The sequence below is a fragment of the Globicephala melas genome, chromosome 12 (assembly GCF_963455315.2).
Source record: "Globicephala melas chromosome 12, mGloMel1.2, whole genome shotgun sequence".
Classification (NCBI taxonomy): Eukaryota; Metazoa; Chordata; class Mammalia; order Artiodactyla; family Delphinidae; genus Globicephala; species Globicephala melas.
The window spans coordinates 43,730,444-43,746,402 of NC_083325.1; the positions used below are offsets into that span (position 1 = coordinate 43,730,444).

Below are 15,959 nucleotides of genomic sequence, written 5' to 3' on the forward strand. Positions count from 1 at the left end.
TCTATCCTTTATTCAATGATTAGCTTTTGTTTTTACATGTTTCCACTATTGTGAAATATTTAATGATATATTGTTTTGTGGTTTCTTTTTCTCCAGGTTGAAATTCTTGAAAATGAGATTATTCAAGAAAAGCAAAGTCTTCAGAATTGTCAGAATTTAAGCAAGGATCTAATGAAGGAGAAAGCTCAGCTTGAAAAAACAATTGAAACACTTAGAGAAAATTCAGAGAGACAGGTTCTTAAATTTCCTATTAAGCAACATATTTTAAAATTTATTAACACAAGTTATTTTAAAGCTTGTGCAAAATGTTCATAATAACGTTAAATGGAAATATTTTAGAATTTTTTAGATTTTAACATAACTATGGTTTTAACTTATTTTCTGTCCCATACATTTTAGGAAAGTTGAAGGGAAAGCTTAGAATTTTTTAAATTGCCAGTGTGCTTAATAATTATCTGGTATAAAATTTTGTGGTACCTGTGTTTGAATTGCTTTCAAGTGTCAGTGGAATAGAACTGCAGATTTTAAAGTCCCTGAATGAAGTTGGGGTGAAATGCAGCTCTACTCTGATCCCACTAAGGAGGGACAAGTGGTCGCAGCACATATCTTGGATATTTTCATACTTGCTTTCAAGTGTTTATTGGTTATTCTCATTTTATGCTTGAGGAAACTGAGAATTGAATAGATTAAGTGACTGGCTGTTTTAAATTTTCTAATTTTTAGAAGTAAAATGGGGACTTACCTGACAGTCCAGTGGTTAGGACTTTGCGCTTACACTGCAGGGGTCATGGGTTTGATCCCTTGTCAGGGAACTGAGATCCCACACCCTGCATGCTGCACGGTGTGGCCAAAAAGGAAAAAAAAAAAAAAAAAAAAAAGCAGTCAAATGATTTGTTTTGTATTATCTAGGTATAGTCCTCAGGCCACCTATAAAAATACAGATTTCCATAGAGCTACAGAAGAAAAATTCTAGAGCTAAGTATGAATCTCTGCTTTTACAAGGTTCTCGGGACTGTTTTACACACCGGATTTTAAGAACCATTACAGTAGGCCATGGTATAAATTGGATGGACTAGTTTTAAAATGTACCAGAGATTTTGTTATTTTGATGTTTCAAAATTAGAATTCTTTTAGGGAATAAATACACACAAATACACACCAATATACATGCACATAGAGCAAATAGTGTATTTACTGAGGACTCACTGTGTATATGCATTGCGAAATCTATTGAATGAACGTAAAAGCTTGTATCTTCAAGAAGATATGTATGTACATTTCACCTATACTCATATTTGAATTTAAATCATGTAACCATAAATGATCTGAAGATCATTTTGATTAATATTCAATACATTTCTTTTAACCATTCCTTTACATTATGGATTCTCTAAAGATGTGAACTTCAAAGACTTGTCAGTATATGTACATGGTGATCTCTCAGTAAATATTTGTTGGAATTAAAATTAAGGTAGACGGTTTTAGCACCTTTTTTTGTGTGTGTGTGGTATGCGGGCCTCTCACTGTTGTGGCCTCTCCTGTTGCGGAGCACAGGCTCCAGATGTGCAGGCCTAGCGGCCATGGCTCACAGACCCAGCCACTCCGCGGCATCTTGCCAGACTGGGGCATGAACCCGCGTCCCCCTCATCGGCAGACGGACTCCCAACCACTGCGCCACCAGGGAAGCCCTTAGCACCTTTTTATGGTGTGATTTCCCTGTTAGTTTTTGGAGGGGGGAAAACTATGTAAGTTAAAATATTTAATTCATGTTCAGTTAAGTTTTAAATTTTCTCCTTTCTTTTTTTTTAATTAGATTAAAATATTGGAACAGGAAAATGAACATCTGAATCAAACTGTGTCCTCCTTAAGGCAGCGCTCCCAGATAAGTGCTGAAGCAAGGGTGAAAGACATTGAAAAAGAAAATAAAATTCTCCATGAATCTATCAAGGAAACAAGTAGCAAGCTAAGCAAGATTGAATTTGAAAAAAGGCAAATCAGAAAAGAATTGGAACATTATAAAGAAAAAGGAGAACGAGCAGAAGAACTTGAAAATGAGTTACATCATCTTGAAAAAGAAAATGAATTGTTACAGAAAAAGATAACCAATTTAAAAATTACTTGTGAAAAAATTGAGGCCTTAGAACAAGAAAATTCAGAGCTAGAAAGAGAAAATAGGAAATGTAAAAAAACATTGGATAGCTTTAAAAACCTTACTTTTCAGTTAGAATCCCTAGAGAAAGAGAATTCCCAGCTTGATGAGGAAAACTTAGAACTGCGAAGGAATGTAGAATCTTTAAAGTGTGCAAGCATGAAAATGGCTCAGCTACAACTAGAAAACAAAGAACTGGAAAGTGAAAAAGAACAACTTAAGAAAGGTTTAGAGCTCATGAAAGCATCTTTCAAGAAAACAGAACGCTTAGAGGTTAGCTACCAGGGTTTAGATACAGAAAATCAAAGGCTACAGAAAGCTCTAGAAAACAGCAATAAAAAAATTCAGCAGTTGGAAAGTGAACTACAAGACTTAGAGATGGAAAATCAAACATTGCAAAAAAACCTAGAAGAGTTAAAAATATCTAGCAAAAGACTAGAACAGCTAGAAAAAGAAAACAGATCATTAGAACAAGAGACTTCTCAACTGGAAAAGGATAAGAAACAACTGGAGAAGGAAAATAAGAGACTCCGACAACAAGCAGAAATAAAAGATACCACATTAGAAGAAAATAATGTGAAAATTGGAAATTTGGAAAAAGAAAACAAAACCCTTTTCAAAGAGATTGGTATTTATAAAGAATCCTGCATTCGTCTGAAAGAATTAGAGAAAGAAAATAAGGAGCTTGTGAAAAGAGCAACTATTGATATAAAAACTTTAGTTACATTACGAGAGGTAAATATAGTTACTTAAATTTCAGACAGATTTTTTTATATTTTTAACTCAGGGCTCTTTAACTTTTATTGCAGTAATTTGCATCATCTATTTATGGTTCAAAGTAGAAATTTAGAATTAGAAGCAGTTTCCAAGTTTCCTACTTTTGTTAAACTAAGGAGTAAATATAAATTGTATTTTTAAAGAAATTGTAATAATAAGGTTTCCATGTGTTATCTGACTTATTTATTACATTATAATTTTATACTTTTATTTCAGAGTAATATTAAAACCTTTGATCAAAACTGTTACTGAATGTGATAGCTACTAATTATTGAATGTGCCAAATACTGGACAGTTTTTACAGCCAATCCTTTATAGGTGTTATCTCCATTAGATTAGAAAATTGAGGTTCAGAGACATTAAGTAACTTACTTAAGACCACAATGGTAGATTTGGATTCCTGGATTTAAATCCAGATCTTTCAGACTTCAAAGCCCCTTGAATTTTGACTTCTAAGCTACAGAATGCAAATCAGATTGAATTTAAAGGTCAACGTTGAGCAATTGGTAGTTGGTTGTATCTGTGTGTTGAGAAGAATTCTGAAATTTATGAGTAGATTGGCAATAAATTGTTGGTATAGCTCAGGGGATACCATGCTTGGCTCTTACTTGCTATCCCTATGCTATACTATATATGATAACCCTTTAAGTTCAATTGAAAAATATCTTAGTTGGCATTCTGGCAGAAGCTCACATTGGGAAATATGCCTTTCTGCTAAAGAGGCATTGAGAAGAGACCATTATTATCCTTTCTTTTTTTTTTTTTTTTTTTTACTTTCTGTTGTTCTACAGTCTTACAGACATGAACAATAGGTTCCTGGTCCCATCTCTAAGAATTCCCCCTAGTTATTCAATTCAATATCTTAGGCCTCTTCCACTGGGAGAGGGGTGCTTGTGGTGGGAGAAGGGTGTTATATCCAACATATATTCATAGGAAGAAATGTGCAATAAGGTTCTAGTTCATTATTAAGTTAATGCATATGTGTTGTTTTCCCCACAGTTTTCAAGCCTAAGGTGTGTAATCACAAGTACAAGTTTCTCCTTTTAGTTTTTAAACACTAAAAAGTTAAAACGAACTATTAGCAAACTAAAAGAAGGAAAACAATACTCTTTGAACTAGGTGATAATTTTGTTGCCTAACTCTTTTTTATTGGTGAAGGAAAAGCTCAGCAACAGCATTTCTGTCTTTCCTGGTTTAAATTGTATGTATTCCTGGATGGTGGTAGTTGGAATCTTGGCTGAATTTCTCGGATGTTTATGTTCATAACACTCATGTGAGTTTTACATTACTTTTAAAATAAGGATTTGGTGAGTGAAAAACTGAAGACTCAACAAATGAATAATGATCTTGAAAAATTAACTCATGAGCTTGAGAAGATAGGGTTAAATAAAGAACGACTCTTACATGATGAGCAGAGTACTGATGACAGGTGAGTACTAAGTCTATCTGAGAAACAGTGGAAATAATTTTTTTGTTTTTCAAACATTAATTTTGAGACTGAGAAGCAATTAAGGTATGAAAATAATGTGAAAAACGAAGGCTTGACAAACAGAATAAAAAATTAACTTATATATTTTAATTTGAGAATGTTCAACAGGTTTAAAGAGAATTTACCATGGTAAATATAGTCTATCAGTTAATTGGATTTTCAAGTAGTCTACTATTTGGCATCTAGTTAGCCACGTGATTCCAGCTAGAATAGAAGTGTGTATTGTTAAGAATATTGTTTTTTGTACACTAGATTTTAATTCATTGGAATTTTTGTAACTATATAATTTGTATTTTTGCTGTCTACCCATTATTACTGTTCTAGTAAGTATATTTTATATTAAATGTATATAGGAAAAATTAATGCTGATTATATGGGATTTATTTATGTAATTTTGAGAATATTCAAAGTTAATAAAATAGATTGATACTTTTAAAAGTTAGTTCTATAATAACAAATAGAGGTAATTTGAGGCATTTATTCTAGCAATCAATTCAAGCAATCTTAATTGAATTAATTACTATATAGATATTTTATGAGAAAAGATTTTTTGAGTTAAACACATTGTTAATGGACAATTTAGTTGACTATCTTTTAATATAGATACTGAATATGCATCTCTGCTTTATTCAGACAGATTTTCTACCTGTCATGTGTAAGACATTTTAAATGTAGAGCAAAAAGTACAGTAAACCATGCAGCTGCCTTAACTGACCCTGTTTTAAATTTACAAACCCAGCTTTTGAGGGGCCCTTCACACTGTGGTATCTCTTCCCAAACCTTACTTCATACAATTAATCAACGTTAATTAAGCTTTTATTACCTGCTGATTATCAGGCATCAAATAAATAATAATGTTTCAGCTGGATCTTGAAGAATGACAGAAATTTGCAAGGTGGAAATGGGGAAGGGCATTCCATGCAAATAAAGCACAAAGGTGTTTTGAGCAATCCTGAGTGACATTATAGATGGATTAGAAAAGGGACAAATTTGAAGGTACAGAGACCATTTAGGAAGCTATGTAATAGTCTAGGCAAGATGTAAGTGTATTCATTAATCCACACATTTTCATTTATAATGAAAGCATTAGATATGGAGATAAGGGTATGTATATTGAAATAAAACTTCTAGGAAAGGGAATTGAGATCAGTTAATAACTATGATCGAATCGGGGAGATCAGGAAACAAAGTGTCTTAAGCCACTAAACCTGCTTCTTTCTCAGCAAGTAAGTTAACCTTAACATCACAAAGAAAATTAGAGTTCACAGACATAAATTCCCTTAACATTCCATCCCCTCCATCTTAGAATTATGTGTATCTGCATCTGTCTTTACCTCTAATCTCAGATGGTATCCCTAATTCTTTTGTTAGTCTAACCTTTTCATCTTTCAACTGATGTTGTTTCCTCTGACCCCCCTTTATTATTAAGATATTTATTCTTGCCATCAAGGAATATACAGTCTAACTGTGGAATTGAATGTATAAATAGAGTGCAACAAAGTAAATTTAGTGGTGGAATTTCAAACAGAGTGCAATGTGATCACTCTTGTCTTTCTCTTTTAACAGCTCTTTTTCCTTTGCCTTCTCTTTAAATATGGTTTCCTAGGGTTATGTTGTTAAGCCTCTTATCCATTCCATGAGCATTCCTGTCCATCATCTCAGCTAATACCCATATTATTCTCTGCTTACTGGACATCTCTATCTGGACAGTCCAGAACTCAGGCATCACAAATTTAATATATCCAAAGTCACACTCATTACATGCTTTAAAATTGTTTGTTGACTCAAGCCAATACCAAAATGAGTGAGATTTGTTCTCTTTTCTCAATGAACTTAAAATCTGGCTGAGCAGAAAATATATACACACAAATTAATTACAGTAAGGGGCAGAGTATGATAAAATTTTCTCATATTTGTACTTTAGGTTTTTATTTGGTTTAGTCATTGAGGTTCTCAGGTGTAGAAATAGATTAATCCGTAATTCCTAGTCTGTGGTTCACTCTCAAAGTGTGTTCATGAACTGTCCTTTTTTGTAAAAAAATAAAACTCTTATGAATAATATAAATATTTATTAACCCACCATTCAAAAAGATAACTAAAATTTTGACACTCAGATCTATCTTCCTCTTCCTGTTCTGTCACCAGTATCTTGTGTCTTAACATATCATTCCTTTTTTTTTTAATATTCTGCAAGTACTCTACACCCTGAATGTAAAGTCTTCAGTGAGCTTTAAGTCAACTATTCATATGTACTTGTATAAATACATTACATATTAATATCATAGATGAATGCTTAATAATGTGATAAATCCATCCACTTACTCTTTGTATAGATTCTATTCTTATAAAACTGAAAGGAATATTTTGAGATTCAGATCTTCCAGATGCCTTTTTTTTTTGAGTACTAATTTTTGCTTTTGACAGCCTAAAATGTAATTTGGAGCTGTGATTTACTCAGTGATTTTTTGTTTTTTCATTACCAGGAATAGTTTAAAAGGGGGAGTGGGCAGTAAGAGCAGGATAATTTAATTTGCTTCTTTTTAAAAAAGACTATTTTATAAAGTCTATTTATAATATCAGTATCTGTGGTCATAAATTATCTTTAAAAATAATTTTCTGACCTCCAATAATGAACTATATTATTTTTATACTTGGATTATAGATACAAACTTTTGGAATCAAAATTAGAATCTACTCTAAAGAAGTCCCTTGAAATAAAAGAAGAAAAAATCGCTGCATTAGAAGCTCGATTAGAAGAGTCCACAAATTATAACCAGCAGTTGCGCCAAGAACTTAAAACAGTAAGTGTGACTTCCTTGGAAAGAATTTTAATTGTCTTTTTTTTTTTCTTTCTTTTTTGGCCCCACTGCACGGCTTGCAGGATCTTAGTTCTCTGACCAGGGATTGATCCTGGATTGAACCTAGGCCCTGGCAGTGAAAGCACCGAGTCCTAACCACTGGACCACCAGGGAACTCCCAAATTGTCAAATATTTGGACAGAAAAGTGTAAAGTAGAAAATAAAAATGAAACAATTTTATTAACATTTTGTCTATTCTTCCTTTTTCTTAAATTTTAGAATATTCTTAAACAGATCTTTGTCATGTAGTTTGTAACAAACTATTTTGTCTATACACTATAATTTATTCAATCCTATTTCATCTATGAATGTCCCTCATGCAGTAAGGGACATATCAGAATTGTGAGAGTGGGATGGGGAAGAGGCAGGCTTATTTCATTGGGAAGAACTCTCAGTGTGATTCTGACACTTCACGGGCACTCTTTTCCTATTGAGAATCCAGGTAAAAATTTGGTAGACAAAGATATGGGTGTGAGGATAGCAAGTAGAGGGAAATAGTATGTGTGATATAAGAAAGCACTTAATCCAAAAATTTGAGGTCTTTTCTAAATTTGTTTTCTTGTGATATTTGGACTTATTCAGTGAAGTATGTGAGGCAGGGGCTACTATTTTCCCCACCTGAATAAACTGAAATTGAAGGGGCTTGCGCTTTCCATAGGGTTAGTGTATGGTAGATTGGTAGAATCGCGTTGTGCCTTATTCTCCCTTTTATCAGCTCTGTAGTCATACCCAGAATGGTTTTACAGTCAACCAAACTTTCAGACCAGCAAGTTTACAATAGGCCACATTTAGAGCCATATGATTCAGAACACTATAGGAAATATAAGCTGATGGTAGGGCACTATCAGGTGTCCATCTTCATATAATTGTCTGAGAGTCATCTTCTCACCAGATGACTGTTGGTTGTGTGTGGGAGCTGCCCTGGCTTTGAGACTTCATGCTTCATAGCAGTCATCATCTCTTGCAACAACTCCAAGGCATGGATTTAAGATCTTCACAGACTTAAGATTTAAGAGTTGCTGCACTCAGAAGTTCAAAGGTGTAGCTGCCTATTAGGTATTTATAGTTCTCTTAATTACAAATATAATTTAGCAATGAGAGATCATTTTTCCCCTAAGCAGTCTTGCCTGGTAACATAGAACATTCCAATTTTATCAGGTTTCCAGAGAAACAGTTACCCAAAGATGAATTTCTCATGCAGGAAGGGGAAAAGGATTTGTTCCTCATTTGCCAATACCATCATTGCTGGTGTTGGTCTCAGACATTAACATGAAACATATTTTGTTGCAGAAGAAATTCTGGAACTTTGTTTAGTTAACATAAAGAGTCGTCCAAAAAAATAAAATAAAACTTGGTGCCGGATGCCATTAATCTGCTTTATTTTCCAAATTTTTTGCCCTGTTAAGCAATGTGACTACATTGCAAATAAAGTCAATTTCAAGAAGCTACTATGCCAGAAAATAAATGGGTTTGAGGATGGGTTAGTATAAGATGTATTTCAAGTCTAAAAGGTAGAGATTTAAAATTCCATCATTATCTTCCAGTTCCAGCCATTTTGGCATAATTGGACTATTATTGGACTAGCTTCCTGCCATAAACATGTATTCAACTGGAATTATACTGTTCTAATTTTTAATATTATACGTGAAGAGGTGTATCACTTGAACATAGACTATGAAAGCTAAATATGAATAATAGGCATAAAATAACTGCTAAAATAGCATGACAAAGCGGTATTACTAAAATGCCAGCAAAGGAGATAAAATTAGAATCAAAAAATACAAATGAAGGCAGAAAAAGAAAAAAGGGAGAACGAGGTACAGGTTGGACAAATGGAAAACAAGTAACAAGATAGTTTTAAACCAAACCATGTCAGTAATCACATTAAATATAAATAGTCTAAACATCCCCAATTAAAAGGCGGAGAGTAATAAATTAGATAAAAAGGCACCTATATGCTGCCTCTTGAGAAACCTTGATGGAAAATATGTCATTTTCTATATGAACAAGGTTTCTCTGAGAAACCTTGATGGAAAATATGTCATTTTCTGTATGAAACTTAGTTGTAAGAACAATGGACTAAAAATGAGAAGTTTTGAGTTTTATTCTCAGGTCACCTTCTTAATAATGACATATATCTTTAACTCTTATAAGCCTAGAAAAAAGATCCTGTGGGAAATTAATGTAAAATAGGAGACTGGAAATGATGTCATCCATCCATGTTATTAGGGTGTTGAAAGTATTAAAAAAAGTGGAAAATCAGGATCCCAGAACACCTGTTAGGTCACTTGCCAAGATTTAAATTACATTCTATCTTGGCATCCTTTTTTCTTTAGTCTCACATCATTATTTTCTAACTCAGTAGTAGTAGCAAAGTTTGAGCCATAAGTTTTCTTAAGGTTGCATCAGACATTGAATTATTTTAAACATTTATATCCTTGTCTCAATAGAAAGTTTGGGGTTAATTTAGAAATTTATGATAATCATTTCCTAGGATAAACTAGTAATTCAGGATAAGTATAATAATCATCAATTTAAATTGAAGAGAGCAATTAAGTTAATAAGTTAATAGTTAATTTTGGCTGATTACCAAGTTGTTAGTTTTTTTTGGCTGCATTGGGTCTTCGTTGCTGCACGTAGGCTTTCTCTAGTTGTGGCGAGCGGGGACTAGTCTTCGTTGCGGTGCATGGGCTTCTCATTGTGGTCGTTTCTGGTTGCGGAGCATGGGCTTGAGGCACGCGGGCTTCAGTAGTTGCAGCACGTGGGCTCAGTAGTTGTGGCATGCGGCCCCTAGAGCCTGCAGGCTTCAGTAGTTGTGGCACACAGGTTTAGTTGCTCCGTGGCTTGTGGGATCTTCCTGGATCAGGGCTCAAACCTGTATCCCCTGCATTGGCAGGTGGATTCTTAACCACTGCATCACCAGGGAAGTCCCCAAGTTTTTAGTTTTGATTTTGCTCTCTTAAAGTAGGATTTGGTTATACCAGAAAACAAGAAAACCCTAGATAAGATATATCCTTGGATTGCTCACTCTTCATCAAAATGAATTACAGAAATTTTATGTGGGTCAGTATCTGAATAAAGAAGTCATTTATTTATTAACATAGGTCATTCTGAGCAACAAAATCCTTCTTAAAAGGCCAGACATATATAGATACTTCTTCAACTTTAGGTATCTTTTTACGGGGAATTAATATATGTGTCAAGTCTTTATTTGTTCCTGATATGGGAATCTCTGAAATCTCTAAATCAGCTATAAATAGCTCTAAAAACAATTGTTAGTATCTAGCAACATGTCTATATCCAGTTAATCTATCCTTCAGTGATATTTTCGTCATAAACAGTAGGATCTGAAATTACAAAATATATTGTAGGAACATGGCATATAAGCAGAGTATATTTAATATTTCTACAGGAAAGGATTTGAATTCTGCAAAGCGTAAATTGTGATCATAATAATGATAATCATATATATTACTTATCATATTTTTAAATGAACTGTCTCTCACATTCACCAGACCATTGTGGAGTCAAACTATGATAAATATTATAACCTTGGTGGTATGTTTTTTTCCCATTAAAATATTTTAAATAAACTAAAACAATATTATAAATCAACTATACTTCAATTTTTTAAAATATTTTAAATAAAATTTTAGGTGAAAAAGAATTATGAAGCTCTCAAGCAGAGACAAGATGAGGAAAAGATGGTACAGAGCTCTCCTCCAGTTTCTGGTGAAGATAACAAATGGGAGCGAGAAAGTCAAGAAACAACCAGAGAGCTTCTGAAAGTTAAAGACAGATTAATTGAAGTTGAAAGAAATGTAAGTAGTTTAGTATGAATAAGGTTTTTTAGAAGTAAAGGATCATTGAATATATAACTCAGAAAATTTATCTAATTTGTAGCTTTGTTCATTTTATACTTTCTTGACTGGTTTATTTTTTAATATTAAGAAAACACAGAAAAACTAATAATTTAATATTCTTTTCTTCGTCACCCTCATGTAAGTCTATCAGCAAGCTTTGTCAACTCTGTCTTGTAAATATAACCCAAACTCATCTACTTCTCTTCATCTCTGCTGCTACCACTCTAGTCTAAGGTACCATTATCTCTCATCTGGACTATTAGAGTATCCTCCTAACTGGCTTGCCCCTTTCACTCTCAAACTAACCCATTCTTTTTTTTGTTTTTGTTTTTTTTTTTGCGGTACGCGGGCCTCTCACTGTTGTGGCCTCTCCCGTTGCGGAGCACAGGCTCCGGACGTGCAGGCTCAGTGGCCATGGCTCACGGGCCCAGCCACTCCGCGGCATGTGGGATCTTCCCAGACCGGGGCACAAACCCGTGTCCCCTGCATCGGAAGGCAGACTCTCAACCACTGCGCCACCAGGGAAGCCCTAACCCATTCTTAATGTAGTAATCTAGAGTTATTTTTAAAACATAATCCAGGTCATGTCATTTTCCTACAAAAAATCTTCAGTGGCTTCCCTTTTCATTTATAATAAAATCCATATTCTTTACTGCATCTGTAAGATCCTTTTTGATATTGCCCTGCCTGTATCTCTGACCTTATACCATATTATTCTTCCACCAACCATTTTTATTAATCAGGGGATAATATTATTATTATCTGTTAATATGTGGAAAACATGGAACAGTGACTGGCACATAATAAGTAAATTGATTGTAGTCATATTGGCCTTTTCTATTTGTTCCTATCTCAGGGCTTTTCTGTTTGCTTCTGTTTTCTGTGTGTATGTTACCATAATTTAAATAAATCCCACATCAGTGGACATTTATTTTCAGATTTTGCTGCAATGAAAATCCATATATAACATGTTCATAGGGTAATAAATTCCTTTCAGTAGAATTGAAAGGACAAAGAGCATATATATATACACACATATTTCGGTGTGTATGTATGTGTATTTAATTTTTTTTTAACATCTTTATTGGAGTATAATTGCTTTACAATGCTGTGTTAGTTTCTGCTTTTTAATTTTAATTGATATAATCATATGAGCTTTTCAGAAATATCAATTTTCAATCCCACTAACAGAATACCTATTTTTTCAGATTAACATTGGATATTACCAGCCTTTTAATTTTTATTGAAGTGATAGGAGAAAATATTTTGTGTGTTTTATATTATTAGCGAGCTATTTTATGTCTTTTTTGTGTATATATCAGCCATATATGAATACCTGTGTTTCATCATTCAGTGATATATATGTATAGATCAATCACTTGGATTAATAATTACATTTCAGAAAATTTGGTGTGTAATGTATAAGATAAATCTCTTTTTCCATTGACTTCTTCTATAAATTTCCATTGGGGGAAAAATTTACCTGGTTGTCATAGTTTAGCCATTTTAGATGATGGGTTTATAAAGATGTCTACCCTATATTAGACTGGTAATTTTTGTGCATTTGCTAGTACATATATTGTTAACTTTGTACTTTTCCATTGTAAACTTTTTCCTGTTCTGAGATATCTTATCTACTCTCAGTTATCTCTTCTCTTCATTATAGACTGTAGGAATTTTTCTTATTCTTAGGGAATACCCAGACTTATCATTAGAGTTTGTACATTTTGGTTTCTAAAGAGCTGACCTATAATAGTAGTTAACATGTGTAGGTGAAAAATGGTTCACCTCTTTGGTGTATCAAAATGGTATACAGGTACATCATTATTCCATATTATTTTCCAGTGTAAATTTTTTTTCATCCTTTTTATATGATCAAATGAACAAAACACAAGTACAATATCAACACCCATTTTTAAAGCATTTTTCTTCCTCAGCTTTGATTTTATGGTATAATATATGGGTCAAATCATGACTTGCCTTTTATGCAGTGATATGTAGTATATATAACTTGAAGGCCTATAAAGTGAATGTTGTCTTTGTCCCATAAGGTAGATATGATAAATGTGATCTGTTGTGATTCAGTTGTAACTTTTTTTGCATGTTGCAATTATACAGATTCTGGCCTTGTACATTAAAGTTTTGTTTTGGTTTTCTAAAGGATTCTTTGTTTATACTTTTTGATGCTAATTTTTATTCAGAAATGATCTTGAAAATGTAGTATCCATAACATTTTATTATCTATCACATTAAATATAATGATTTACATAGTAATTCAGCTGTTTAACTATAAAATTGAAATATGGCCATATGTATTGGAAAAATTGAAAATAGTATGTTTTGTTTGGATTTGCTCCAGAAGTCCTATAGATGAAATAGAGTTTTAGTTAGTGTTTTATGCCATGAAAAAAACACTAAAGAAAATACGTAACATCTGTTAGGTCTATTACGGACTAAATTTTTTAAACAGATGGCTTAGATTGTTCCTGCTTCTCTTCCAAATATTTGTGTTTATAAAATACTTAGTTTTGCTGCTACCCCTGGGACCACCACGTGTGTGTGTGTGTGTGTGTGTGCACGCACGCATGTGCATGCACATGCGCACATCTCTCTGTGTGTGTGTGTGTGTGTCTGTATATATGTGTATATATATATTTGCCTTTGGGCAATTTGAAAAGGTACACTCCATTGGCTAGACATAGCCCCATGCACTCTGGGCACTTTTGAACAGCATAAAAACCATTGAACTGACAATCCCATTCTAGTTTTTTGTGTTAATAAATATATGTATAATGGAATATGTTATTTGTTGGACATTATAAAGCAGGCAGAGCACAGACACAATAGTATATTAAGGTTTTAGTATTGCTTTCTTTTCCTTAGATTAAATATCTTTTTACAGTTTGGGATAGAGGGGAAGTGTTTTGTCTTTTTCTCTTTTAAGATTGTTGAGTTTTTTTGGATTATAATGGTAATAAACACTTGTATAACATTCTAGTATTTGTTAAACAGAAATATGTTTGATGCTGCTTTTTTTAAATATGTGTTTTCTTTATTCAGAATGCTACACTACAAGCAGAGAAGCAAGCATTGAAAACTCAACTGAAGCAACTTGAGACACAGAACAATAATTTGCAGGCTCAGATTCTTGCACTTCAGAGGCAGACAGTATCATTACAGGAGCAGAATACCACTCTTCAAACACAGAATGCCAAGCTTCAGGTTGTAATGTAAAATTATCGGGATATGCAACAAAACTCTTGAATTATGCTATTATGCTATTAAAATAAGGATGACTAGACATGGTAACATTGTTTCCTAGAGAGAGAATTTAACAATTAGTTGAAGATAAAGTATTTCTATATGTGCTTTGCCAAATTTTCGGATATCAGCATTTTTTAAATGTCAGAGCCTCTAAATTAAGTAATAAATTTACTCATCAAATAAAGATAATTTTATTTTTATTGACTTCATGGCCTTTTACCCGTTTCATCAAGCTGCTAATAATTAATCAGGTAGAAACCCTTGTTTTAGAGTATGATTGCAGCATATCTATTAGTTAAGTTACTGGAAAACAACACAGCATGAGAATTTTGTCTTTGGACTTATCCATAATTCAAATGATCCATCTTGCACTTAACACTACCAGTGTCTTTTCAAATAGAGCAGTCAAGTGGGGGAAAGTGCAACTCTCTGAAACCTCTTAAAAAGCAGTGAAGAAGTTCCCCCTCTGAATCTAAACATTCTTCTTTCTCTAACTCTTTTCCAAATGATACAGCAAATACTAATTTAATTTAGACTTGAGAAAATTACCAATTGAATATTCACAAGTAATTCTTTCCTTCTATCAACTCTCAACTTCTAGAAAATGATAAACTAGCATTTCAAATTTTGTTCTTTTTCATGGAATTGTTGCTAATCACCTTCATTCAAGATAATTTAACCCTGGGAATTCCCTGGCAGTCCAGTGGTTAGAACTCCACGCTTCCACTGCAGGGGACCCAGGTTCAATCCCTGATCGGGGAACTAAGATTCTGTAAGCCGTGCGGCTCTGCCAAAAATAAATTAATTAATTAAATTAAATAATTCAACCCAAAACATATAAATGATATGTATCTCATAATATATATCGTAACACCTACCAAAAATCAAAATTAAATTATAACCTTATTCTTTAGGGTGCTAAAATCCAAATTTTCTCGGTATAATATGAATATATCCGCAGTGATTTATTTAGTGCTTCCTAAAGTTAACATTGTCTTTTACTATTAAAAAAAAGAACATTATAAGCTATTTTTCTTGTGTCTAATACAGTATGCATTCTTGTAGGTTGAAAATTCCACTCTTAATTCCCAAAGTACCTCACTTATGAACCAGAATGCACAACTCCTAATCCAGCAGTCTTCCTTAGAAAATGAAAATGAATCTGTGATCAAAGAGCGAGAAGACCTGAAATCTCTCTATGATTCTCTGATCAAAGATCATGAAAAGCTGGAACTTCTGCATGAACGACAGGCTTCAGAGTATGAGTCTCTCATTGCTAAACATGGAACTCTAAAGTCTGCCCACAAAAATCTTGAGGTGGAACATAAAGACCTTGAAGATCGGTAATTTATTATCTTTTCTTGTGCTGTTAACTTAAAACCAATTTTCACTGGGTAATATAATAAATTGTATAAACAGGTCTGAGATAATTTATGTAGGACATATATATAAATTTACATGTTTTATGTGATACATATTAATAAATTACTATTGTTTCCTTTATTTCTAAAATGTTTTCTTTTTTTCTAAGGAAATATTATAAACCAAATACATAACTT

The 15,959-nt window shown here is 33.1% G+C and overlaps 1 protein-coding gene across 11 annotated transcripts in view; it reads left to right on the top strand.

Annotated features, from left to right (window-relative positions):
- The window catches only part of CCDC88A (coiled-coil domain containing 88A), a 193,856-nt gene that overhangs the window by 149,985 nt on the left and 27,912 nt on the right, over positions 1–15,959 (top strand). For all 11 annotated transcript variants that reach the window (XM_060309849.2, XM_060309848.2, XM_030877233.3 and 8 more), the window contains 7 exons: positions 97–234; positions 1,814–2,884; positions 4,228–4,355; positions 7,078–7,216; positions 10,930–11,094; positions 14,197–14,358; positions 15,466–15,743. In XM_060309849.2, coding sequence (XP_060165832.1) covers positions 97–234; positions 1,814–2,884; positions 4,228–4,355; positions 7,078–7,216; positions 10,930–11,094; positions 14,197–14,358; positions 15,466–15,743 — 2,081 coding nt within the window. The remainder of the gene's footprint in view (positions 1–96; positions 235–1,813; positions 2,885–4,227; positions 4,356–7,077; positions 7,217–10,929; positions 11,095–14,196; positions 14,359–15,465; positions 15,744–15,959) is intronic.